Raw genomic sequence first — 27,552 nt, 5'->3', positions numbered from 1 at the left:
GCCCAACCTGGGCCCTCTCCAGCTGCCGTTTTAGGGCTTAAACTGACGGTTGGACATCCCTCTTGCAATCCGGGACTGATGGCTCCTAACTGCTCACCTGCCTGCCTGCCTGATCGCCCCTAACCACTCTGCCTGCTAGCCTGATCACCCCTAACTGCCCGCCCCTGCTGGACTGATTGCCCCCAACTTCTCCCCCACCCCCCGCTGGCCTAATCACCCCCAACTGCCCCCCCCCGCCAGCCTGCTCACCCACAACTGACCCCTCCACCAGCCTGATCACCCCCACCTGCCCCCCTGCCAGCCTGCACACCCCCAAATAACCCCTGCCAGCCTGCTTGCCCCCAACTTTCCCCCCCCGCTGGCCTGCTCACCCCCAACTGCCCACCCCACCAGCCTGCTCACCCCCAATTGTCCCCACTGCTGGCCTGCTCGCTCCCAACTGCCACCCCCCCTTCCCCACCGGCCTGCTCGCCCCCAACTGCCCTCCCTTGCAGGCCTGATCGCCCCCAACTGTCCTCCCCTGCAGGCCTGATCACCCCTAACCATCTCTGCCTCTGCCCCACCACCATGGCTTTGTCTGGAAGGACGTCCAGAAGGTCTCCCAGTCTAATTAGCATATTACCCTTTTATTAGTATAGATAACCACTAAATCCCTTTCCCCTCTTTTTGCATATTTTTAATATCCCTTAAATTTTATATTACAATTTAGATTATGGAAGTGACTTCACATTTACCTCATTTCAGCTAATAATAATACTGTAAAGGAATGATAAATATTTTCATTTTATACTTAATGAAATAAACTTCTTGAAATAAAGTGATTTTGCAATAATAAAACAAAGGGATCTAAAATTCTCATTTTATGATCACAAGTGCAGTTCTTACACAATATAATAAATCAACACAAAATTTGTTTAACACTGAAGAATTTTCCTACCCAATGGACTTAAAATTGAAAGGAAAAATCTTAAAGGAGAAATCTGTAATTAGTAATTGATAGGTGACATAGTCTTATGAAAATTAACACAAAAATGTTCTCTTTATCATATGTTTGCATGTCATTTCACCATAAGATAGATGTTTACTGAAAATAAAACTGAAGAATTCCAGTTTCCACTGTTGAAAAATAAAGATTTATAATAAATTATCCTTTCTAGTGTTAATGCCCTAAAATGGATTTATCTATAAAAAATGAAGTCAGTGTTCATGATGGTGTTCTTTGCACTGACCCCTGTATGGCTGTGCATATTGTCATCCGGAGAAAGGGACACCTCCATAACAAGCCAGCTATGTATGTCACAGTCTCTCACTTTCCATGACCTGATTAGATAACTTGCCCTACTACAATTCGGTTTACTTATCTTGAGCCACGTGTTGATGACAAATTTGCTTCAAAGGATTTCATTTTTAAAAAGTCTTAAAACCATCCTTTTGAAGACAGAATGCATCTCAAAGACTTCTTATTTTCCTCAAATGATCAAAGAATCAGTACTCTTGTAGAGCCCATACAGTGTCTCATAAGGCACAATTAAAACACTTCTATCATGTTTTGAAGAGCATTTTCACACTGACTTTTCCCCCAAATCACAAATTCATTCTAAAATCACACACACTTCACATTGTTTATTATTATTAAATCTCCAGTACCTGAAAGGTATAAACATGGATCAAATGGAAGAAAACAGGAACTGAAACTAAACTATTGCAGATGCACACAAACAGACTGATTTTTGTTTGGTTGTCAATCACTCTGAAAGGAGTATCAGGGACAGTAATTCTGATATGGAACCAAGTTGAGACTATTTCTATCCTAGAAGAATTTCCTAGGAGACAATCATTGGAATCTTAAATAGACATGGAGAGATATGTTTATAATAAGTTAAGATTCTCATAAAGAGAATTAGCCAGAGCAGATGGGGGCTCTATCGAGAAACTGAGAAGAAAAAAAATATGAATTTAAGCAAACCAAATGAATTAGCTTTGTATTTGTTAGCTCAGTGTAAGAAATTATTGCTAATTTCTCATGGACTAATTGACTGTTGGAGCAAAGGATCTTACAGACATTTAGTTCCTCTGTTTAAGTTTCTCACTCCAAGTATTAAGGAAGACATAGAAACAAAAAAATGATATTAGATGATGAGAGAGAAGAAACACTAGAAAGTTATCTCAAAATCAAGAAGGTGGATTACAACAACCTTATGGATTTCAGGGGCCGGTTGGTGATACGTAATCAGGACTTCTTTGTGACTGGTGAATATGTGCATGGACTTCTAAGCTCAGAAGTACTGGTGATCTTGAGCAGGAAACATAAAAATCCTTCTTGTGCCAGTCAGAGCAATTGCCTTTCCAGATTTTTTTCCATTTCCCTATGTCTCAAATATCCTTTGGATTGACGTTGCGTGGCTCAAGCTTTTTGTTGAACTGTTGCATAAACATGGATCAAATGAAAGAGAATAGTTTAAACCAAACTATTACAGGTGCACATAAAGAGAATGACTTTTGTTCTGATCTTCATTTTCTCTGAAGGGAGGGAGCACACAGTTGTAGTCATAGCTGGAGAGTCAATCACCTCATGTAATGAATGATTCACAGCCGCTAAGGGAGTCTCTCTAACTTGACTGGGGTCGCCACTGTTTCACATGCACACCGCCTCAACTCTTGGCAGTTCTTTGAGAAAAACATTCCACTGAGAATGGTCACACAGTCCCCGTCTCCTGGACTGGTGAAATCTGTTTTAATCTTAAACCTTAAAAAAGAAAAAAAAGTTAACTTAATTATATTTTATTTATAGAAAGAAATACTGAGCACTGAAAGTACATAGGAAATATTCCTAGCTTGATACAATTATAGAATAGATGCCCAGAATGAGTTTACTGGAAAGATGAAGTCAACAACCGCTTTCTCTTCAGCCCCTCAATTTCCATGGTCATTCTTGGAAGCATCAAATCAAACAAAACAACAAAAACTATTTCTATCTAAAACTATGGTACATGTTATCATTCAACTTTAACATGTACTTTTACAGCCATCTGATAAATTGCCTCCTCTGTGACTCAGTTTATTTAACTGTAAGATAAAAATGATTGCCCTAACCAGTTTGGCTCAGTGGATAGAATGTTGCCCTGCGGACTGAAAGGTCCCAGGTTCGATTCCGGTCAGGGGCATGTACCTTGGTTGCGGGCACATCCCCAGTAGGAGGTGTGCAGGAGGCAGCTGATCGATGTTTCTCTGTCATCGATCTTTCTAACTCTCTATCCCTGTCCCTTCCTCTCTGTAAAAAATCAATAAAATATATTTAAAAAATAAATAAAAATGATTAAGTTGTATATTTCCTATTTCCTACAATTTTATTAACACTTTTATCTGTCTGCCTCAGGACATCCTCCTACAAACATAGTATCCAATACAAAGCAGATGTTCAGTTAGTGCTTATTGAACCAATTTATTGGTCTGTCACTCTCTATTACATGCCTTTCCCACAAAATATTCTGAAGGCTTACAGTTCAGAAGTGTAAGGAGCTCCATCCACCCACAGCCAGGCCTTGTCACTGTCGTTGCGGGATAGCCCTATCCAGTAAGAGTAGAAAAACTCAGAGTAGCTCTGAGGCATGGCAAACTGCTGCAAAGGCACACAAGAAAACGTTTAGCTTTTAGAGATATTATAATACACACACATATATACACAGAGATGTGCAGTGCCAGCCAACACTTTTAATATGAGAACAAGACATGACTCCTACCTCACACAGATAATAATTCATTTAAGTGAAAGCATCTATGCTAAGGTCAGTTCCTTTGTTCATGCATGGGAGACATATTGATATTTTGAAACAAAGAAGCACATCAACCAAGATTTAAAAGTGACCTATTATTTTCAAGTCACAGAGTAAACACTAAGACACATATAAAAAAAATACAGGAGGCAGATTTACAAAGAGATGTGAAGTGATTCTGGGAAATGGAAGAAAAAATGCAGGAATGGGGAAGTAACTTTTAGAAATACATGCAGAAGGAACTAACCAAAAGGAGAAAGAATAATGAAAAGATTTAATGTTAAAAGACATAAAAGAAGAATTTGGAAGGATGACTTATGTCTCAGACTAGGAAGGGTAGAAAGAGAAATTTTCATACACACACACACACCTATATATACTGTGCATGGAGGGGGGTTTCCCTCAGCCCAGCCTGCACTCACTCCAATCAGGGACCCCTCAGGGGATGTCCGACCGCCGGTTTAGGCCCGATCCATGTGATCGGGCCTAAACTGGTGGTTAGACACACCTCTCATAATCTGGGACCTCTGGCTCCTAACCACTCACCTGCCTGCCTGCCTGATTGCCCCTAACCCCTCTGTCTGCCTGCCTGATCACCCTTAACTGCCTCTGCCTGCCTGCCTGATCACCCCTAACTGCCCTCCCCTGCCAGCCTGATCTCGCCCCCAACTGCCCTCCTCTGCCAGCCAATTTGGTTCTGATTGGTCAGTTTCTATGCCAGTCAGTGTCAAAAACTCCACCTCCTAGGCAGCCATTGGCTCCTTACATTCACCCACTTTTGGTTCTGATTGGTCAGTTTCTACGCCAGTCAGCATCTCTGGGCCTATCAATGGGGCCTGATCAGAAAGGCAGGGCTGATCAGCAGCCCCGGTGGAGGCCTGGAGAGAAATGGAGGCCTGGCTGTTGGCCAGGCAGGAGAGAAAGAGGCAAGTTCTGATCAATGGATGACACAGAGGCTACAGATCAGACCTGGCCTCTCTCTCTGCAGGCCTCTCTTTGGGCCTGATCCACAGCCCCCTAGGCAGTCAGAGCTGGGTTGGGGCGCTGGCAGCGGCCCCAGTCAGTGCTGGGTCACCACAGCAACCCAGCACTGACTTCTGGTCTGGTCGAGCCTTTGGTCGTAATGGTCATTACAGCCCTGGCTCTTTATTATATAGATATCCTACATAATAAGAGAGGAAATATGCTAATTATCCATTATGCCATGAGGTGTAACAACCTACCGCGTAACGACCAGATCACGGATCAGCAGGGTGGGGCAGCAAGCTACAAGTGGGTGGTGGAGAGCTACAGGAGGGGGCAGGGCAGCAAGCTACTGGGGGGGCAGAAGGATCTACAGGAGGGTGGAGCAGTGGGCAGAGAGCTACAGGAGGGCAGCAGCGACCTACTGGCACATGATTCATGTGCAGGGCTACTAGTTTGACTCCCTGTCAGGGCCACATGAGGATTTTTTTACTGATTTTAGAGAAAGAGAAAGGTTGATGTAAGAGGGGAACATTGATCTGTTGCTTCCCATATGCTCCCTGAATAGGGATCCAACCTGCAAGCTAGGAATGTGCCCTGACTGGGAATCAAACCCAAAACCTTTAGGTGTAGGGGGTGATGTTCTAACCACCCGAGCCACCCAGCCAGGGGTCATACATACACTTTTAAATACACTCACATATATACATATAAATTGATATAAATCCCTGACTGAAATAAGTGGGAGAGTCTGTGGACCTTGACTCCTTAGATTATTTTCCATTAAAGACATCTTTTTGAGAATACTTCAAACATTGACCAAAACTCAGGACCTTACCAGCACTTCCTGTGTGTTTATCTTCAGCATGGTTGAGTTTTCAGCAGTGCAGAAAGAGTCACAGTCCTGCCAACTCTTGCTCTTTTTATAGAACTGGTAGCATTTGTCCCCATGCCATTTCCAATTTTCTGGGCAAGGGCTACATCTATGCTCTTGGAAAGAAACCAATTTTAATAAGTTATTTTCTACATAGATCTGTTTTCTTGTCTCTTTTGAAATTATAGTATTTGATGACCCAAGAAAGAATGAACTCCCTTTCTCTTAGATATTATTTGCCGACGCAATGATAACTACAAATGTTTACCTAGCACCCACTATATGCCAAGAATTATAATTGGTCCTGAGTATACAGTGGAAATTAAAACAGACACTACCTGCTTTCATGGATATAGAATCTAACAGTGAATGATTGGGACGTCCTTGCTCCTTGCCCTGTGCAATTCAGCACACAGAGAGGATGTCTAATACATACAGAACTTTGTATATGTTCAGAAACTCAACATACATTGTACTTAAGAAACAATTGAAGTTTTAATAATTTTCTTCTTCAAAATCCTCTTATATAATAGCAAATGGGGTTTTTTAATGCAATATATACCAATAGGGTATGAACTCTTTTCTCATTCTAAACACAAATAAATAAACTTTTAGAAAAAAAATACTTAAATACTTAGCCAAGTATGAATTATAATGGTAAATATCCATGTATCAGAAATTAAGATGGGCATCCAAGTTAGAGAATTAAGTTCAGAGGTCAAGGGTGAGATGGACTACTGTGGGTAGTGGTTGTAAATATAGGAACTAAGCCCTGACTGACAGACATATCTCTGTGGGAACATGGCCTTGGCCTTAGAGGGTTGGGGACCTGTAACCAAGTCCCTTGTTGGTATATGGTAGGATGGAAACTCAATAATTCCATAAAAATGTCTTTATTTCAAGACAATCCAGTGTCAAAATGTAAACGTTGAAATCTGAGTGGTCAATACAAATAGATATTATATTATTGTTTGTATTTTTCTGTATATTAGAAATATTTCATAAAGCAAAACAAAGCTTTAAACAAATAAATAATTTATATTTCTTTGTAAGTCAGTTTGTATTTCTGGCCTAGACCTTATCTCTTGTATACCAGACTGGCTATCCATATCTCCACTTGGATATCTAGATTATATTTCAAATTCAACCTGCCCAAAACGTCATTCCTGGTTTCTAACCTTCCCTTTTATAACCACAGAATTCTTCTCCATTTCACTTGATCACATCTCTATGCTTCTAGTTGCTTTGCTCAAAAACTCTGGAGATATCTTTGACTCCTTTATTTCTCTCACAACCCATTTATTACATCATGCATTCATCTCCACTGATCATATCCTAGTGTGAGCCACCATTATCCTCTTACCTGGATTACTGCAATAGCCATCTCTTACATGATTTCTCTGTTTCTATCCTTCCTCTTCCAGCGTGTATTCAACAGAGTTGCAGAATGAGCCTTTTAAAATTCACGTCAGACATGTATGTCCTATGCTCAAGATCCTGTAATGAATTCTCCTTTTGCTCCAAATGGAAGCCAAATCCCTTACAATGTTCCCTAAGCCATAAGTAATCTCGACTCCATCTTTTATTAGTCTTCTACTCACTCACTCTGGTCCAGGTACACAGGCTCCTTATTATTCCTTAAATACGCAGTTATATTCACATCTTAGGCCTCTTGCATTGTCTAAAATGTCTGAATTTCAAGAATCCCTTCATGTGTTGCAACACAGATGTATTTGAGCTAAATGATTCCAATAATTGGACATGATCTGGATGCCCAAACTATTAAGTTTGCCAGACAACTAGTTAAATAATTCAACCAATTAATATATTGGTTCCCAGATACACTATATTGACGGATATCCTGAGGGTAGGAGGAGCTTAGTGATCAGCACTCACCTCCAGTTTTGTTATAAAGCTCACGACAGTACTTTTCAACCACCTGCTGCAGAGTTTCTACAAGCTTCCTGTTCTGGGCTTGGAGAGATTGCAGTTGTTGGGAGAGATTCCCCGATCTTTCTTCCAGTTTATTGATGCTGTCTTTCTGAGTGTTGGAGAGCTGGTAGAACTGGAAAACTAAGCCAATTTATCAAGTTAGACTAGAGCCAGCCGTGGGCAAACTGCGGCCCGCGGGCCGCATTCGGCCCATTCGGCTGTTCTATCAGGCCCGCGGAGGGTTCTCTTGCTCTCCCCTCCGCTCCTTTACTTTGAATTTATATTAGTTCACACAAACACTCCATCCATGCTTTTGTTCCGGCCCTCCGGTCCAGTTTAAGAACCCATTGTGGCCCTCGAGTCAAAAAGTTTGCCCACCCCTGTCACTAGACAGTTTATTTCCATGTCTATTTTCTACATATGGGGAAGATAAAACAGTCTCTTGTTCATGAGCATAGGCTCTGAGATCTCTTATTACCTATATTCAATTTTGGACTGTGGTACATAATAAATTGTATTTCTGTGGGCAAGTTAATTTCTCCAAGTCTGTTTCCTTATCTGAAAATATGGAGTCATAGTAACAATTTCTAACTTCAGGAATAAATTCCTTAACCATATTTACTGTTTAATAAAAATTTTTGTATATTCTAAAATCATTATTCAACCTAAACCCACAAATCTATTTATCCTTTGTCTATTATATTGAGCATTGACAATGTACCATAGATTATCTCATTCAGTCATTAAAATGGTCATATTATCATTTCTATGTTTTTATACATTTGTGGTTTGACTCAGTAAGAATAAGTTACTACCATTTGATTAAAAATGTTCAACACTCAGGTTTAAACTCCAGGTTTCTACTAAATCTAAATGCAAAAATCCTTTATGAAAACAAAATCCTTTATGAATCATGAAAGTTGCTTTATATCCTTAAAAAGAATGGTAGTTGCAAAACAATAGTTAGTTATATCAAAATAAAGTAGGAATTTTGGGATCAGAATAGAAACTACTTTTTTTTTATTTTAAAATTTAAGATGGTAAAAGTTTGCAGATTTCCTATAAATTTTTTTTTTACATTAAAACTTGCTCATCAATGTAACCTTTTATTTTGAACCACCTTCTTCAACTGTTTCAGGGAACATTGCTGTAATGATCAGATGAAGCAAATGTGTCCACTTCCTTTTGTAAGTTTTTGAACTTGTCCTTACTAATTTGAAATTTAAAGAATTTTATGCATGCATTTTTCCTTTTTTGATTTTCATAGATTTTCACAAAATGATAGTATAACTTCCTGGACCTTTTGAAAAATATCATAGTGATTAAAGACCTGATCTTTCTCCTTATATTGTGGGGGTGGGATACAAATGGGGGTAGTCTTCCCTCTGTATTAGCTCACTGAGCAAGGCATCCTAACTGTGACAATAACTGCGTCAAATCTTTTGTGAAATGGAAGAAGCTGAAGCACGCATTTATTAATAATAGTTGATTTTAAATATTGGCATATTTAAACAAAAACTTCTTATCTCAAACAGAACTTAAAAATCTAGCTAGCAATTGATTTCTGTATTTTAATGTTTCTTCCACTACTCACTATTTAAGTGATACTTTAGAACAAGGTACATTGAATTTATCCACAGACTCTAGAAGTAAAAAAAAAAAAAAAAAAAAAAATTCCTAACAAATATTTCTCATCCAAGACAAACCTTGGAGCCAGGATCCTCCCCCAAGTCAGAGTGCAGACTTACACACAAACCCCAGTACTGCCAGGCCAATCAGCAGCACCAGGCACAAAATGATCAGGATCAAGGCCACTGGACGCCATGCTGAAGAGGGAGGTGGCTGCTCTGCAGGGAACAAAAGAAAAGACAGAGTTTTTTTTTTGTGTGTGTTTTTTCTCTTGGATGTATGTCAGCTGCAAGCAAGTGAGAGGAGTTGGTTCTGGGAAAGAACAAATCCTGCAGAACAACAGTAGTCAGGGACTAGATAACATTCTTTCTGCCCTCAGAAACATTATCATAATGCTCCAGGCCAAGCTATTTTTATCAAAATTTGAGTTACAAAAGAATCTCATGTAAATGCCTTAAGGAGGAACAATTTTATAGACCATGAAAGAAGAGATATAATTAATTTTTTGTCACTTTTGCAAAATATCATCCCTCCCAAGTTTCATATGCTTCTTCCAAAAAGCAAATTGCATATCAGTAATGAGAAATTATTTTACTGTTTCTTTTAAAGATTTCTTTGTTGAAAGTCCCTCTTTTGTAAAGATTTTGTTTGTTCTTTCAATTTATAGCTTTCCAAAAATAGGTTATAGAGAAACAAATCATTGCCAATGCCAGTGTGGTTCAGTTAGTTGAGCATCATACAGTGCATCAGAAAGTTGCCAGTTGGGTTGCCAGTTAGATTTCTGGACAGGGCACATGCCCAGATTGTGGTCAATTCCCAGTAGGGTGTGTGCGGGAGTCAGCCAATCATGCTTTTCTCTCATTGATGTTTTTCTCTCTCTCTCCCTCTACCTTCTTTCTCTGAAAAAATCAAAAACATATTAAAAAAGAAAAAAGAAAAATGATCATCAATTTCTCAAGGATAGATCCAAGCTATCTCAATTTTGAGCCAATCCTATATAATAAAGAGCTAATATGCTAATTAGACCGAACAGCAAAATGACCGTCCGGACTACCTTCTGGATGACCTTCCAGACGAAGCCGGGACTGCGAGGGCCAGCTGAGGCTGTGAGGGGCTGCAAGGGCTGGCTGGGGCTGCGAGGGCTGAGCCCCTTGCACAAATTTTGTGCATCAGGCCTCTAGTCTATATATATAAAAGTCTAAGCTACTGGAACGACCAGAATGACCGCACTGCTATGATGCGCACTGACCACCAGGGAGCAGATGTTCAATGCAGGAGCTGCCCCCTGGTGGTCAGTGTGCTCCCATAGCCAACTTCCCCTGGCCAGCCAACCTCCTGCAGTCCCTCCCTCCGGCCCCTGGGCTGTGACGGGAACCGGGGGTGGGAGGGCTAGCTCCTTCCTCGGGGCTGGTGGCCAACCTCCTGTGCTCCATCTCTCCCCCTGGCCGGCAGGCCCTGATCGGCCTACTGCCCACCAGCCGCGGTGATGGCGTGACGTTGAGGGAAGGAGGAGGGAGAGGCGGGGAACCACACAGTGGCAGGGCGCTGATGATGGCAGCATCAGAGTCTGGCGTCTGTTTCTTCCATGCCCAGCCTGGCGATTGTCGCCTCCTCTCCGGCCTGGCCCTGATTGGCCTGGTCCCCAATCAGCAGGCCCTGATCACCGGCCAGGTCTAGGGACCCCACCGTGCATGAATTCTGTGCACTAGGCCTCTAGTTAAGTAAAAAAAAAGCTTATAGGACAACATCCCTTGTCTATACCCCCACAAGTTTACCATGGGGTAATTTTCTTTTTTTTTACAGAGAGGAAGGGAGAGGGATTAGAGAGCCAGAAACATTGATCAGCTGCCTCCTGCACACCCCCTACTGGGGATGTGCCTGAAACCAAGGTACAGGCCCTTGACTGGAATTGAACCCGGGACCCTTCAGTCCGCAGGCCAACACTCTATCCACTGAGCCAAACCGGCATGTGGTAATTTTAGGGGCTCTGCTTAGGGGAAGCAAACCTGTCACCTAATGAGATCAGCTATCAATCTGAATGAACCTATGAATCTGACAAGGAAGACTCCCTGATAAAGTGCAGGTAGCATTGAGATTAAAATGAAACAAAGGGAGAGAGAAACCCTAAACCAAACTGATCTCTTTATGACTTGTGAGTTTCACTTCATTAGGAATTCAAGTCAGGTTCTAAAACAAAAAGATTAAAGAAACATAATTTCAATTCCTCTTTAGAAGAGTCCTCTACAGAATTTATTCTATGTACAGAGATTTGTACCAAACATTATTTCCAAATAGGGAATGATAAGTGGTAAAGATGTATAGAAATAGAAAATATTATTACTATCCTTTGGAACTTACAATCTAGGAGGGAAATTAAGTAAAAGTAAAGGAGCAGACATTGATATATTTTAAAATGTGAATCTTAATTTCTCTTAGTAATCATCTCCTTCATAAAAAACTTTCAATAGTTTGCATTACAATTTGAATAAAATCCAAATCACTTTTCATAAAGACTCAGATTGCTCTTTTGAAAAAAAAAATGGAAATTTGATTATAGTACTTCCAGACTTAAAACACTTCCAATATCTTTATTGCACTTAGAATAAAATTCTCTGAGAGCCTTTTTCATCACCCTACATGACTCATCATTTCTGCACTACTCAGCTCTCAGGCAAATGCTCTACTCCAGTGGCCTCTGTTTAACCTTGAAACAAACAAGCTTGTCACAGTGCCTTTGTGTTAGTGCTGCCTCTATCCCAGCAGTAATTAATCCTCAGATGGGTTTATTGGTAGGCTACTTCCTGGTATTCAGCTTTCAGTTTAAATGGCACTTCCTTAGCAGATGTCCATACATCCATCTCTAGCACATTAACCCATTGTGTCTGATTTTTAAAACCAAGATTGTTGGGTGTTATTTTCATGGATTTGTTTGTTTTTCTCTATCTCCTCCCCCTTAAATGTATACCCCATCTAAAAAGTGATCTTGTCTATTTTGTTCACCGGTGTATTTCTAGTACTGAAAATAGTGCCTGGCACATTAGGGCTGGATACATATTAAATGAGTAAATGAATGAAGAGTGAATTTACAAAAAAAATTACTATTTCTTAAACTACATAATTTTTACAAAGCCAAGGAAGATTATCTAAAGTTAAACCTTACAGGTTGACTTTTTAAAATCAACTGACTTTTCAGCAACCTTTCTGTCAGCAGAGGGCATACTTAGCTAAATTCATTTCCTAGCTGTACTGGCTTCTATCCATTGACATGTGAGATTCTGAATCATGAACAGATCTGAGAGATCTGGCCTGTGTGCTTTGATCTAAGTTTTCCTGGAAATTGCTGATTTCTCAAGGCACTGTCATTAAGAGTATCTCAGAGCAGCAGAGCATAAAAGAACAAGTCTAAACAAGTTCTCCAAAACCTTGTCTTTTTAAAGTTCTATATTGCCAAAGAATATCAACCAGGTAGGTGTTTCTAGATTCCAGAGATACATGTGCATATGTGGACCAACAACCATGTTGGCTTTATTTTTCTCCACATTTCTTATTACCATCAGATGTATTACATATCTTATTTCCTTTGCTTTATATCTGTCAAACCCCAGTAGAAAGTAAACTCCTTTTTGGAAAAGATTATTGCTCTTTTAGCACATAGACATCAGTTGAAATAAGCTCAATTACTGTCATATATGTATATACACTGAGTGGCCAGATTATTATGATCTCTGAACGCATAATAATCTGGCCACTCAGTGTGTGTGTGTGTGTGTGTGTGTGTGTGTGTGTGTGTGTGTGTATATATATATATATATATATATATATATATATATACACACACACATATATACATATATATATATGTGTGTGTGTATATATATATATATATGTATATATATATATATATATATATATATATATATATATATATATATATATTAGAGGACTGGTGCATGAATTCGTGCATGGGTGGGGTCCAGCCAGCCTGGCCAGGCAGAGGGGACATGGGCAGTTGGCCGGCCTACCTGCTGGTCGAACTCCTGGTCAAGGGAACAATTTGCATATTAGCCTTTTATTATATAGGATATACACTGAGTAGCCAGATTATTATGCGTTCAGAGATCATAATAATCTGGCCACTCAGTCTATATACTAGAGGCCTGGTGCATGAAATTTGTGCAAAAGGGGGGGGGTTCCCCTCAGCCCAGCCTGCACCCTCTCCAATCTGGGACCCCTCAGGGGATGTCTGACTGCCCCTCTAGACAGACATCCCTCTCACAATCCTGGACCACTGGCTCCTAATCACTCACCTGCCTGCCTGCCTGGTCGCCCCTAACTGTCCCCCCTTGCTGGCCTGATCACCACTCACTTTCTCTGCATCCGGCCATGTCACCCCCAACTGCCCCCTCCCTGCCAGCCTGGTCGCTCCTAACTGCCCACCCGCTGGTCTGGTCACCCCTAACTGCCCACCCGCTGGTCTGGTCACCCCTAACTGCCCCCCCTGCCGGCTTGGACTCCCCCAACTGCCCGTCCCCACTGGCCAAGTCACCCCTCACTGTTCCCTTTGCCAGCCTGGTTGTCCCCAACTGCCCCCCCCCCCGCTGGCCTGGTTGCCTCTTACTGCCCCCCTGCCAGCCTGGTCACCCCTCACAGCCCCCCTGCTGGCCTGGTCGCCCCACGCAGCCTGCTTGTTCAGTCGTTTGGTCGTCCCTCACTAACCCCCCTGCTGGCCTGGTCACCCCATGCAGCCTGCTTGTTCAGTCATTTGGTTGTCCCTCAGGCTGGCCCTAGGCAGCTGGGCAGCTGACATCTGAGGCTTGCCTGCACCTTGGGCCTGCCCTGGGCAGCTGTGGGGCTGAGGGGACTGGGGGACTCTGGAAGCAGGTGCACAGAGCGGCCAGACCTGCCTGAGGGTGGGCCTGGCAGTGCTGTGCACCTGCTGCCCTGGCGGGGCTGAGGGGACTGGGCACCGCCATCTTTGAGGGCATGGCAGTCAGTTAGCATATTCCCTCTTTATTAGATAGGATATTAAATTTCATTTCAAAGGAATCATATTTCCCTGATCATTTGGAAATTTTTCTACTCTGACTCTTCTCTCTTTCTCTCTCTCCCTCACCCATTCTCTCCCTTCCTCTCTCTTCTTTCCTTCTTCACTTCCACTTTTTCTCCCTCAGTATTTAAAATATCTTCCTGTTCTGTCTAAAGACCCAGAGAAACAAAACCCTAGGGGGTTTCTATTCTAGGTATGGTCACGTCTAAGAAACCAGACCTTCATGATGGAGAGACTATGAAGTTGCAAGTTTCACTTTTTCTTTTTCCCCCCCTGTAGGTATTTTTTCCTAACTCTGGTTTTAATATTCCTGAATTTTAATCCAAGTGTGCTGCTTATAATGTGATCTCTCTCTAGGGACCACTCCCACCCTAAAATAAGAAAAATAAGCTGCTTGGGAGTTGCTTCGGTTTGGCTTGGCTTCATTGTATCTCTGTTTTTTGGAAGAGAACTCTGATGCTGTCTCCTGAGGCATGTTTAGAAAAAGGTGTGGACAGGCCAAGGAATGATATAAACAACCCTAGGAATAATAAGATATATATAGAAAAAAAACAGCCTTTCCTGTATCCTCTTACTATAACTATACTATAAAAGGCTACAGTGCTAAGGTCAAATTTTGAACACAAATTCCTTTGTAGTTATAAGAAACTTTGTGGATGAAGAGAGTTGTCACACCAAGCAAGTTACTCTTCATCAGGCAACAGAGAGGGGAAATTTTATACCTCCATTCCTTGAGCCTATAAAAAAATGAAACAGACATTACTAAGTTAATCTATTAGTATGCTTCCAAAATGAAAGGGATCATAAAAGCTGCAAGAGACAAAGAGAATTCAAAAATGTGTGCAAAGCCACATTGCAAACTAATGGCAGAGCCAAGATTATATTGTCATGCCTAACACCACACTGTATACGTCCCTGTGAACCAGGACTCACAGAGAAACGGGCTAAACTGGTGACACTGAATATTTCAGGAAATACATGTCTCATCCTTTAGGTCACTGTTCTTTTTAAAATTTTTCAGTTATTGCTAGCTCACACCTGATCTTTGATTATAGTCTTAAAATTTTTAAATTTTAAATGGGTTTTTTTAGCAACTTCTTGTTTCCTTAATCTTCACATGTGGCACATAGTAAGCCCCTCCTGGGAGAGCGCTCGAGGCTCTGTGGGCTGAGAGCACTTTTCAGGGTTCATAAGAATGCATGTTTCCTTTATTTGGATACGAAACCTGAGGTGCTGGGGAGTTACCTCATTGCTTGTAGTTGAACAGCTAGTAAGTGATAGAGCCAGAAGTACACTCTTAAGTACTCTTGTTCTAGAGCTGAATGTTCTTTTGTTGCTGTTGTTTTGCTTTGTTTTTTGTTGTTTTTTAGTGAATCCTCACCTAGGATATTTTTCCATTGATTATTTTAGAGAGAGTGGAAGGGAGGGGGAGAGACAGTGAGAGAGAAACATCAACGTGAGAGACACATCAATTGGTTGCCTCTTGCACCCAGGGCCAGGGTTTGAGCCTGCAACTGAGGTACATGCCCTTGAGCTGAATTGAACCCTTGACCCTTCAGTCCGTGGGCTGAGGCTCTATCCACTGAGCCAAACTGGCTAGGGCCAGAGCTGAATGTTTTAAATCATTTTCTTATCCTCCCACCAAACCTCACATTAGTATTTGCCTTATATGGCAGTTCCATATGGAATCATAGAAAGACTCTAGAGCAGGGGTCCTCAGACTTTTTAAACAGGGGGCCAGTTCACTGTTCCTCAGACCATTGGAGGGCCGGACTATAGTTAAAAAAAAAAAAACTATGAACAAATTCCTATGTGTACTGCGGGCCGGGGACGAGTCGGCTGCTAAGCAGGACAGGCAGCAGCACCCGGCGGGCCGGATAAATGTCCTCGGCGGGCTGCGTGTGGCCCGCGGGCCGTGGTTTGAGGACGCCTGCTCTAGAGTTTTATCACTTGTAAATTTCCACTTCTATATTGTGAAATATCTCAATAAAAGGCACTTTAAATAAGACATTTTTCACTCTATCACCAAAGTGAACTTTATAAAGTATAAATCTTCCTTAAGAAACAACGTTTCTTAGCATGCTCTATAAACCCCTGCATAGTAGGATCTCATCCTACATTTTGCCTTATCTGCCCAGATCTCCCTCATACACCCCTCCCTTCAAGGACTAACATTCCCTGTAGTCTACCTTGTCATCATGTTTCACACTGTTGATAATTTCCAAAATTATCTTTTCCTGATCTAAATTCCAATCCAAAACTAACACTTCAACTTTTCCCTCTGAACTCTTGTCATTCTTAATTTTAACCATTAACACACTGCACCAAGCTAGTTCCTTACCTCTCTGTTGTTATCTTCGCACATGTGGTATTCACAATGGAAAAGCCACCCAGTGCCTCATCTTGCTCTACCTGCAAAACTTGTATTCAACCTTACAGACCAGATCAAATGTCATCTCCTTCAAAAATATGCTCATGAATAAACACAGTAAGTTATTCATGCCTTTTTGCTTTCGTGGCCTCCTACGTATATGCCATAGTACTACATAACATCTATATATATAAAAGCCTAAGTGACTGGCCAACTGCCAGACCACCTGACCGCCCGGTAGCTATGACTCATACTGACTACACAAGAGCTGCCAAGTGACAGCAACTTTGCAGAGTGCCCTCTCGCACTCTGGGACCCCTCGGGGGGTGTCGGATTGCTGGTTTCAGCCTGGTCCCGCAGGCCAGGCCCAAGGACCCCATGAATAAGGCTTCATACTGAGCAGGTATGCATTAAGGATTTATTGAATTGATTAGATGTGATTTATGCCGTGACTCTTCAAGGAAGGGGTTATGTTGGAGATGAGAAAATAAAGCTAAAAATCTAAGGAAAATTGGAGAATATTGTCATTAATATGAGTAAGGAAAAGTGAAACTTGAATTTATCAATAATATTTTTCCTTAAATCCAAATAGGTTTTCAGAGCCTTTTGTTGGATTATATTTAATCTTCAACAGGAATTTTGGATTATCAGTTATTTCATTTGCTCTCTCTCCAGTATATTATTACTGTGAAGTGTTCCAACTGTATTTCTTTCAAGCTACAATTGAGTTATAATCTCCTACACCCTAAGAATAATTTTTTAAAAGTATTCATGCAGCCCCATAATACTCAGCTCTAACACTATTTTTTCTCTTTACACCTAACTTCTTCATAAAAGAAGAGAAAAAAATTAAAAATAAGAAAATGACAAATATTTCTTTTCCTACTTAACTATTAGTTGCTTTCATACCCATCTTATTAAAAATTAGCAATAATCTAGTTTCCTTCTTTTGTTAAAACAATATATTGTTTTTAGCATTCCTCTTATTTGAACTCTCGGCAGCATTTATTATTATTTTTAAAATTTACTATTCACTACTGTTGACTTTTCCATTTCTTTTGAAGGTACTGTCTCTTGGCTTCCTTGATGACTCTCTCTCCTGGTACGCTTCTACCACTGTCCACCATTCATTCTTAGTAGGTCTTATTGAAATCTCTTGCTCATCCTTCCCCTCAATATTGTGTTCCCTAAAATTCTCTTGTTGGCATTCTTCTTCTCACTTTCTTTTTGTCTTTTCATTTATCATTCTTTTCCTCTGTGGTATCACTCATTTTCAGAAAGTTTACTAGTAATTCCTACCTAAATGTTGACAATTTTCACATAAATATATAGCTCAGAATCCTTACTTCCAATCTACATACTGTATACTAGTGGCCCAGTGCATGGGGGGTGGGGGGAGAGAAGGCCTGCACCTTCTCCAATCTGGGACCCCTCAGGATCCCCTCCGACTGGCAGTCGGACATCCCTCTCGCAATCCAAGACATCTGGCTCCTAACAGCTCACCTGCCTGCCTGCCTGATCTCCCCTAACCACTCTGCCTGTCAGCCTGCTTGCCCCAACTACTGCCCCCCACTGCCGGCCTACTCACCCCCAACTCCCTCCCCGCCCCCCGCCGGCCTGATCACCCCCAACTACCCTCCCCTCCTGGCCTGATTGCCCCGAACCACCTCTGCCTCGGCCCCGCCACCATGGCTTTGTCCAGAAGGACGTCTGGAAGGTCTCCTGGTCTAATTAGCATATTACCCTTTTATTAGTATAAATACTAGTACAAGTGTCTTTGGGCAACACCAACTGCATGTCCCTTCTAATATAGGCATCTCAAACTCAAAATGAATTCATTATCTTTCCTATTCTTTCTGTAGTTTCCATCTCAGTTAATGGCAGCATCATCAACATACTATCAGATGGAACCTAGTCAACCTATGCTCTCCCTTTGTCTTCCCACTTGTAACCTGTCACCAATTATTTAAATTCTACCTCCTTAACATCTTTCATATCTGATTCTGCCTCCTCATTCCCATACTACCTCAGTTCAGGTTCTCAAATCCCATGCTCATACAGTGCAAACTCTGTGTCAGCTCATCCAGTTTCATACTCCTTCAATCTATCCTCCTCAGTGTAGCTTAGATGGTCTTCTAAAAACACACAATTGATGATGTTACTACCTGTTTAGATCCTTTAGTTAACTCATTTTACCTACTGAATAGAACCAAAATACCTCCGTATGACACAATAGGTCCTCTTTACCTTTCCAGACCTAACCTCTGATTAGGCTTCCCTCCTCCAACTTTACATCTGAGCCATAATATATTGCTTATAGTTCTCTGAAAAACAAAGTTATTGAAGACCTCCTTGTCTTTTCTCTCACGTGTCTATCTGCCTGTAAGGTCCCCAGCCTCTTAAACCTTTTCATTTCTGCTTCCACATCATGAGGAACATCTTAAAGCCAACTCAACTCAATGGTCACTCCCTCTCTCAAAACTTTCCTGATTCTTTTGACCCTTACCAGATAGAAGTAACCAAGGTCTCCATTGTACTATGTGCATGCTTTCATCATGGCACTTACCACACTTATTGCTGAGTTGAGAACTGTATTAGACTTTAAGTTTCCTCATAAACAGAGATCATATCATATGTGGTATTATATCCTGTACTTTGCAACAGGCCTAGGGTAGCATAAACCCCAATATAATTTGTGGGAAGAAGGCATGAGGGTATTACCTTATATCTTTGCTTTCTATCTTTCTAATTGTTTAGGGAAAAAAACATATATAACTTTATATTGAAAAGATGAACATTTAGAAAATAAATGTATATCGTTTATTTTTGTTAATTCTAAAATATTCCAGTTATAATTCTGCCATAAATTATGTGGAATCTGAATCATCTGCATTGTTAAAAAAAATAAAAATAAAAAATCCCAGAGTGATTTTTTTACTCTGCTTTTTTTTTAAGAGCAAAAGTATTTCAGACCTATTTTCCTAAGAAATAATTAGACTTCTTTTGGGCCATTGCTCTAAATATCTGCATTATCACAAGGTGAAAACAAGACATCATACATGTAGGGTAAAATAACTATTTTCAGATGTTTTCCTGAAATTTTAGCCTCTACTCCTAGTGTTTTAATTTGCACTTCTTACAAAAAAGTTGCCAGATGTTTCAGTAGTGTTTTATCCCTTACACTTCCCTCTCCACCCTCCAAGCTCAACAAGGTATTTGTACACCCTGTTCCTGATAATGCTGATCACTAATCCTGTGAGAGTTCCTGGCTCTTGTCAAAGGTGAAAAATTAAGTTATACACAAGCCACTTAAAAACCACAGCCCTAAAGGCCATCTCTTCTCAGGATTTGTTGGAGGAAAACATATCATATCCTATTGCACATATCTAGTGGCTACAGAAACTCACATCCCAAAGTAGTCACTTTGTTTTTCATCAAGGAGGCTGGAAATCCCCCAGTCTCCCCTCACAGGTTACGGGAAGCCACATCAGTGAGTCTCAGGAGGCAGATCATTCAATAAATAGAAAGTGAATGGAAAATGTTAGAAGGGAAAGGAATAAAACCTAGATAAAGAGAAATGGAAGAGAACTGGGGAAAGGTGTGTGTCCAGATTCACCAAAAGGAAGAAAACCTGGATATGGTCAAGAGAGGAAGGACATGTTCAGATCCAGACTTTGAGTGAGGATCTCTCTGATACAGACAGACTGACACAAAAATGTTACACAAAACACTTTAGGAATTCTCCAGGAATGGAATAGTGGGGAAAAAAAAAAAAACCCTCACATTTTTGGTATGCCTGCAGTGTACCAAGGACTTTGCATAGCTCATCAACCTTAGTACTAATAGCCACCTTATAAGAGAGGTTTTGCTACTTCTATGTAACATGGTTATAAGTTCATATGAAATACCAGTAATATGTATAAAGCACTTAAAACAATGCCAGGCACATAATAACCAAGGTATACAGATTTATCATCACTGGCATTTTATAAATGAAGAAACCGCGGCCTAGAATACTTAAGTAACATGTCCAATATCACACAGTTAGTAAGTGACTTTCCAGGTATTAGAATTTAGTCCTGTCTACATGACAGTATGAGGCTTTTTCACTAGACCTCAAGACACATATCTGCCTTAGATTGGCTGAGTTGCCTGGGAAATAAGATCCTTCTCTAGCCCTAGCCTTCCTGAATGTGGGAGGCAACCAATTGATGTGTCTCTCTCACATTGATGTTTCTCTCCCTCTGTCTCTCCCTCTCCCTTCCACTCTCTCTAAAAATAAATGGAAAAATAACTCAGGTGAGGATTAACAACAATGACAAAAAATATCCTTCTCTACATATATGAATTATCTCTTCTTTGGACTGAAAAATATATATTAACATTAAAAGTATATATAATAATAAATATTTTATTAACATGTCACAGGGTAAATTATTGGAAATAAAAGCATAAGATGGAAGTTAAACGTAACTGAAATTAAATATTTTCATAATTCAATTCAATCATCTTGATAATATTCTGGAACTCAACAGAACACAGGGGAAGGAAGAAATAGGATGAAATTGCCCCTGAGGGCACCATTTAAACCCCTGAAACACAGAATGTCAGAGCTGAAGGGGCCTTAAGAGGCATTTGCTTTAACCCCCGCCTCATTCCACAGATGATAAAGCCAAACAGTTGGTGTTGATATGACTCTCCAAAGGCCTCACACTTCACGATGAAGAACAATTATAGCAAACTACCAGGTTTGATGTATCTGCTTGGAAAACTCCCTCCAAAGCCATGAGTTCAAGACTAACCAAAAGGTAGCCTTTAAAAATCTAACTTTCCAGAGCAGATCACAGATGGTAAATAAAACAGCATTGGATTTGACCCTCATGGGATGGCGGGAAGGAGAAGGGACAGTGCTTTACTCATACACACAATCTCAACTTTGTATGACATACCTAACTGGTCAAAACAACACACCCTCAACTGCAAAGCCCTCTGCTAGCAAGAGAATCTTAGAAAAACAAACGTCTGCATATAAATGGAGTTTAATTTTTTTTCAGATATTCTTAAAGGTAGTGGAACACAAGTGGTGGAAAGTGAACAGTTCACATGATTGTAAATCATGAAAACATTCACCTGTCTTTCCCTTATTTTGTACAATCCTCAGAGAGATAGCTTATCTCATGCATTTCTCAAGGGTCTGGCCCATTTGGACTCCAGAGGACAGAGTACCTGTGTGCCCATGCTTTGGGCGCTGGGATGGAGTAGAGGTTTGAGAATGCAGGCTCAAGGTGGTGCCCCATTCATCATCCAGCATGTTGTTCGTGCTGAAGTATTTGGCCTGCATCAGGATTCCTGCAAGGTTGAGGGTGAGCTGTGGCTGGATTTCTCCGAGCTGCCTGGCTTCTATGGGACAGTTCAGGAACGCAGGCACTGAAAGGCATTCCTAATGTTCTTCTCTCCCAGCAAGTAGCAGGGAAGCGACTGACTCCAGTTCCTGCCTGGAGAGGCCCAACCCCTAGCCTGTAAACTTGTACTCTGAATGCCAAATTGGTCAGGCAAAGGGGAAATAGCATGTGTTTTCTGTTTGGGCGGGCTCTATCTGAACAATTACCGAAGCGGTGGTGCTTCTCAGATCTCTTTTGTTCATCTGTTTGTATTTCCTGTTTAATTCTGTAAAGAAGGCAAGACCTTACAATTGCAGAGCGTCAATTACAATTTTCAGACTCTGCAAAACAATAATAAGTCAGAGGGATATATTACCTACTTTCTTACCCATCATACACTCGCTGAGGCACTTATAGTAAATTTAACCTCTCTGTGCCTTTGAGAAAACATAAGAGACTACAGGACCAGTCTCTTCCTTTCTCCAAGGCTGTAGTGTAAAGCATCATGTACAAGGAATGTCAGCACAAAACAGTCCTTTTGAGGATATCTAATTGATTCCATTCTTTTATTTTTTAAAAGGGAGATTGAAGCCTACTAGGTGAGAAATTTCTCTAAAGTCACATAGCTGCTTAGTGACAGAACTAGTTTTAAAAGCACTTTCTGGCCGTGGCTGGGTGGCACAGTTGGTTGGAGTGTTGTCCCATACACTAAAAGGTCGTGGGTTCAATCCCCAGTCAGGGCACATAAGAGAAGCAACAGATTAAGGTTTCATTCTCTCTCTCTTTTTCTCTCTCTCTCTCTCTACCTCTCTTTCTCTTCCTTTGTTCTAAACATATCCTTGGGTGAGGATGAATAAAATAAAAAAAGGAAAGAAAAAAAGGAAGAAAGAAAAGAAAGGAAGAAAGAAAAGAAAGAAAGAAAGAAAGAAAGAAAGAAAGAAAGAAAGAAAGAAAGAAAGAAAGAAAGAAAGAAAGAAAGGAGGGAGGGAGGGAGGGAGGGAGGGAGGGAGGGAGGGAGGGAGGGAGGGAGGGAGGAAGGAAGGAAGGAAGAAAGAAAGAAAGAAAGAAAGAAAGAAAGAAAGAAAGAAAGAAAGGAAGAAAGGAAGAAAGGAAGAAAGGAAGAAAGGAAGAAAGGAAGAAAGGAAGAAAGGAAGAAAGAAAGAAAGAAAGAAAGAAAGAAAGAAAGAAAGAAAGAAAGAAAGAAAGAAAGAAAGAGGAGGTCATGGTTCAATTCCAGATCAAGGCACATGCCCAGGTTGTGTTTGATCCCCAGTGTGGGACATGCAGGAGGCAGCCGATCAATGAGTCTCTCTCATCATTGATGTTTCTAGCTCTCTCTCCCTCTCCCTTCTTCTCTGAAATCAATAAACATATATTTTTTAAAAAATACACACACACAAAACGCTCCAGGAGTTCCAGTCAAGCTCAGAGGGTACCAGAGACATACAGGGAGAAAACTGAGCTGCGTGCCTTTAGGGTGAAGGCCACCATTGTCATTGTGTTGAGCTCTCCCCCCACGTGAATCTTAATCTGGTGAACTCCACTTGCTCCAACGCGATGACTCCCTGGGTCTCCAACCCACCACAAAGGTCTGTAGGCCCCAGGCAATGGGTGACTGGCCTTAGTGTACACTGTGACGTTTGATGAGTGGCCTCAGGCTCAGCACTAGCACCAAATCTGAATCTAGATGAACCTGATAATCATGATTCATCCTACCCTCATGACTCCCAGAGACCCTGCTTCATCCAACTTCCATAGCACTCCAGGCCTTTTCAAAGGTGAGCCTTACAGGCAACAGGCAGGCAGCAGCATATCTCAAGGTACCTTGTGACCTATGCTGACCTGCCCTAAGCCCAGTACTGGTGGAAGCTGGCCTCACAGTGTGCATTTTCCCATGCACACCCAGGTCCAGCAGAGGCAGCTACCAAGACATATCACTTAGTGGCTCCAAACAAGTATACCCAGGCCAGTCATAGGCAGCATCTGGCATTGGCCTGCACCAGAGACTCCCCCAAGAAGCCTCAGAAACAACACTCCCATTGGCCAATTTCAGACCACAGCAGAGAACTACCTGATTAGCACCACAAATGGCACAACCAAAGGGTGGTCTAAGCAAGCACCAGACTCTACAGGGGCAAATCCTGCTCTGTGGGTAAATACCTACACAGCAGCTCGTATGCCGTGGTAATGGCCAACATTCACAGTGAGTCAGCCTGAAGATCAACCCACCCACTGATGTGCCACCAGCAATCAAGGCTTAACTACAACAGGACACACACAACCCACACAAGGGACTTTCCTGAAACACCCAGCTCAGATGATCAGAAAGTCGGCATCACTGGGCAAAACAGGACACCTACTACATAAAACCACCCTTCCAAGGTGGGAAGACTTAGCAGATCTAAATAATATAGAAAAAGTAAATACAGAGAGGAAGCCAAAATGAAGAGACAATGAAACAACAAAAGAAATATACAGGAAAATAACAAAATAATATGGAGGGTGTCAATCTATCAGATACAGAATTTAAGACAATGGTTACAAGAATGTTCAAGGAACTTAGTGATAACTTCAACAAAGAAATAGTAAGCATAAAAAAAGGACATAGAAAGAACCAGTCAGAAATGAAGACTACAATAACTAAAATAAAAATACATTGAAGTGCCCAGCTGGCATGGCTCAGTGACTGAGGGTCAACCTATGAACTAGGTCATGGTTCATTTCCCAGTCAGGACACATCCCCGGGTTGTGGGCTCAGTCCCCAGTGTGGTGCATGCAGGAAGCAGCTGATCAATGATTCTCTCTCATAACTGATGTTTGTATCTCTCTCTCTCCCTTCCTCCCTGAAATTAATAAAAAAAATAAAAAAAATACACTGGAAAAAATCAATAGATTAGATGAAACAGAAGATCAATTCAGTGATTTGGAAGACAAGTTACCAGAAAATATTCAATCAGAGCAGCAAAAAGAAAAAAGAATTTTTAAAATGAGAATACTTTAAGGGACCTCTGAGACAACATCAAGCAGAACAACATTTACATCATGGGTAATACCAGAAGAGAAGAGAGAGCACAAGGGACTGAGAAACTATTTGAAGAAATAATAACTGAAAACTTCCCTATCCCGACATTAAAAAGATTATCTACCATTTCCAAGTAGGACTTATTCCTGAGATATAAAGTTGGTTCAATATCCACAAATCAATTAATATAACATATTACATAAAAAAATGAAGAAAAGATGTCATACAATCACATCCACAGATCTAAATAATGCATTTGACAACATCAGCAATCATTTATGATAAAAATTCTCAACAAAGATATAGAGAACATACCTCAACATAATGAGGCCTATATATGACAAAGCTGCAGTAACATCACATTCAACAGGGAAAAGCTAAAAGCGATTTCTTAAGATCAGGGACAAGGGATTGAGCAAAAAAAAGAAAAGAAAAAAAAACCTCATGGACATGGATAACCATGTGATGATTGCAGGGTGGAGAGAGGTGGGTGGAGGTAGGAGAAGGTACAGTGGTGAAGCCTGAGAAGTGAGACTGGACACGGAGCTGCATGGAGGCAGTGAATAATAGCTCTTCCAGTCTGCAATAAAAAATGGCCTCCAATAAAACTACATTGCAAAAAATAAGAAAGAAACAGAATGGAAAAAGTAAAAAAGTTGAAGAGGCAGAGCCTGAAGAATTTGTAGTGGAAAAAGTATTGGACCGATGTGTAGTGAATGGGAAGGTGGAGTATTTCCTGAAGTGGAAAGGATTCACAGATGCTGATGAGAAGGCTAATTCCAATGTAACCCTGATATTTGGGAGGGTGTGGGGGGAGCCTAGCAATCTGAATCTGTGCCAGCAAGCCCAGTGTACATTCTTGATAACCTATAATTAAGTCATTGCCCCTTTCTCCACAAACTGGTCTTGCAAGACCTGTTAACCTAAATGCTCACATTTTTACAGAGGCCATAAATCATGACACAGCCCCTGGAGGAGGGTTATCAGCCTGGCGCCAAGCCAGGTCCTTAGGTATGGTCTCAAGACCCCCAACATCTGGGACTTTTTGCAAAGCCCGCAAAATATCTGAAAGTAAATCCATATTTGGAGGACAAAAGAAACCAAAAGGAGATAAAAGAGGGGCTTCCACCATATTAGTTTGCTCAGAATTTGAGAGGTAACCTCCTCTGAGTCCGCTGGCATAATAAAGCTGTGTAACTCCATTTCTCTAAGTGTTGCTTGGTTTGTCTCCTGTCTTCTATAACATCGACAATACTTGGGAACCTGAAGAAAATTTAGATTGTCCAGAGTTAATTGAAGCATTTCTTAATTCTCAAAAAGCAGGTAAAGAAAAAGATGGTACAAAAAGAAAGTCTTTATCTGACAGTGAATCTGATGATAGCAAATCAAAGAAGAAAAGAGATGCTGCTGATAAACCAAGAGGCTTTACCAGAGGTCTTGATCCTGAACGAATAATTGGTGCCACAGACAGCAGTGGAGAGTTAATGTTTTTCATGAAATGGAAAGATTCAGATGAGGCTGATTTAGTGCTGGCAAAAGAGGCAAATATGAAGTGTCCTCAAATTGTAATTGCTTTCTATGAAGAAACACTAACTTGGCATTCTTGTCCAGAAGACAAAACCCAATAATTGTTTGCATTGCTTTTTATATATATTTATACATATATATAAAATCTGGGTCTTTTTTATTTTATTTTATTTTATTTTATTTTATTAGCCCTAACCGGTTTGGCTATTAGTGTGAAGAAAGAACTACATTATAATGAAAATCAAGTTTGATATGTTTGTTTTGAAGTAGTGCTGGGGAGTTGTTTGGGGGTTGCATCTATGGCACTGGTTACTTTGCACAAAAGCTTTTTCTGTAGTTGCTTCCTTTATCAGAAAAGAACATTTGATACCATGTTGTTGTATTTTTTCCTCTGTATTAGAGAAGCTTTTCTAAATGTTGGGGGAAATCTCCATAGTCGTTACTCAGTCAGAATTTGTATGTGCCTAAGGATCATTGTGGGTTTTGTTTATTGGGGGGCTTAAGGGGGGGGTAGGTGTGTATACATATGTAAATGGATTTCTTTTCTTTCTTTCTTTCTTTCTTTCTTTCTTTCTTTCTTTCTTTCTTTCTTTCTTTCTTTCTTTCTTTCTTTCTTTCTTTCTTTCTTTCTTCTTTACCAAAACAAAACCATTTCACAGCCATAGATAAGCTCATGTTTCTGAGCTGCCATCATTTTCAGCAACCTAAGAAAAAAAATCATTTGAAGTTAAATTGAAATTTTTCCTGAAGCTTTTAACCTTTGAAATTAGATCATTTGTAATTAATTGGGCAGCTTAAATATAGTGTAAGCAGTTTAAACTGGACAATTTAAAGTAGGCATATCAGAATCCATATCTACAATCATAAATGCAAGTTTATTTGCAAAACCCCTGAAAGGAAAATTTTATCACTGCCAATAACCTCCTCACTCAAATGAGAAAACAAGGCAAACCCTGATGTGTTTTAATTAGGTAAGCAATACTTATTTAAAGGTTTCACTTCGTAAAATGTTCCTTTACAAGAAGTTGAAATC

The 27,552-nt window shown here is 40.7% G+C and overlaps 2 protein-coding genes across 4 annotated transcripts; one reads left to right on the top strand and one right to left on the bottom strand.

Moving 5' to 3' along the window:
• Positions 1-606: 606 nt before the first annotated feature.
• Positions 607-22,123, bottom strand: CLEC1A (C-type lectin domain family 1 member A). Of its 2 annotated transcripts, none has more exons than XM_080661809.1 (6): positions 21,816-22,123; positions 9,291-9,389; positions 7,507-7,683; positions 5,575-5,726; positions 3,501-3,619; positions 607-2,746 (listed from the first exon to the last, which is right to left on the bottom strand). In XM_080661809.1, the coding sequence occupies exons 1-6, from the start codon at positions 21,928-21,930 to the stop codon at positions 2,596-2,598; spliced, it is 813 nt and encodes a 270-aa protein (XP_080517935.1). In that variant the 5' UTR covers positions 21,931-22,123; the 3' UTR covers positions 607-2,595. The 2 variants fall into 2 exon arrangements, with proteins under 2 accessions (XP_080517935.1, XP_080517936.1); XM_080661810.1 differs by having other exon boundaries at positions 847-2,746; positions 3,501-3,567.
• A 3,461-nt stretch (positions 22,124-25,584) lies between these two features.
• LOC308244821 (chromobox protein homolog 3-like) lies at positions 25,585-26,620 on the top strand (the record flags this gene model as incomplete). 2 transcript variants are annotated; one of them, XM_080661104.1, is made up of 2 exons in its annotated part: positions 25,585-25,758; positions 26,243-26,620. In XM_080661104.1, the coding sequence occupies 2 exons, from the start codon at positions 25,585-25,587 to the stop codon at positions 26,618-26,620; spliced, it is 552 nt and encodes a 183-aa protein (XP_080517230.1). The 2 variants fall into 2 exon arrangements, with proteins under 2 accessions (XP_080517230.1, XP_080517231.1); XM_080661105.1 differs by having other exon boundaries at positions 25,585-25,776; positions 26,316-26,447.
• Between the last annotated feature and the right edge of the window lie 932 nt (positions 26,621-27,552).

Source organism: Plecotus auritus (assembly GCF_963455305.1).
Source record: "Plecotus auritus genome assembly, chromosome: 3".
NCBI classification, from domain to species: domain Eukaryota; kingdom Metazoa; phylum Chordata; class Mammalia; order Chiroptera; family Vespertilionidae; genus Plecotus; species Plecotus auritus.
Note: the sequence above shows the minus strand (reverse complement) of the source record. Positions and strands in the feature narration are given on the sequence as shown.

Coding starts and splice junctions, on each gene's coding strand:
- CLEC1A (XM_080661809.1), bottom strand. CDS start 21,930: ATGCAGGCCAAATACTTCAGCACGAACAACATGCTGGATGATGAATGG. Junction 7,684..9,290: donor GGCAGTACTGGGGTTTGTGT/GTAAGTCTGCAC, acceptor AAATTGGCTTAG/TTTTCCAGTTCTACCAGCTC. Junction 3,620..5,574: donor TAAACACACAGGAAGTGCTG/GTAAGGTCCTGA, acceptor GTGCCTTTGCAG/CAGTTTGCCATGCCTCAGAG.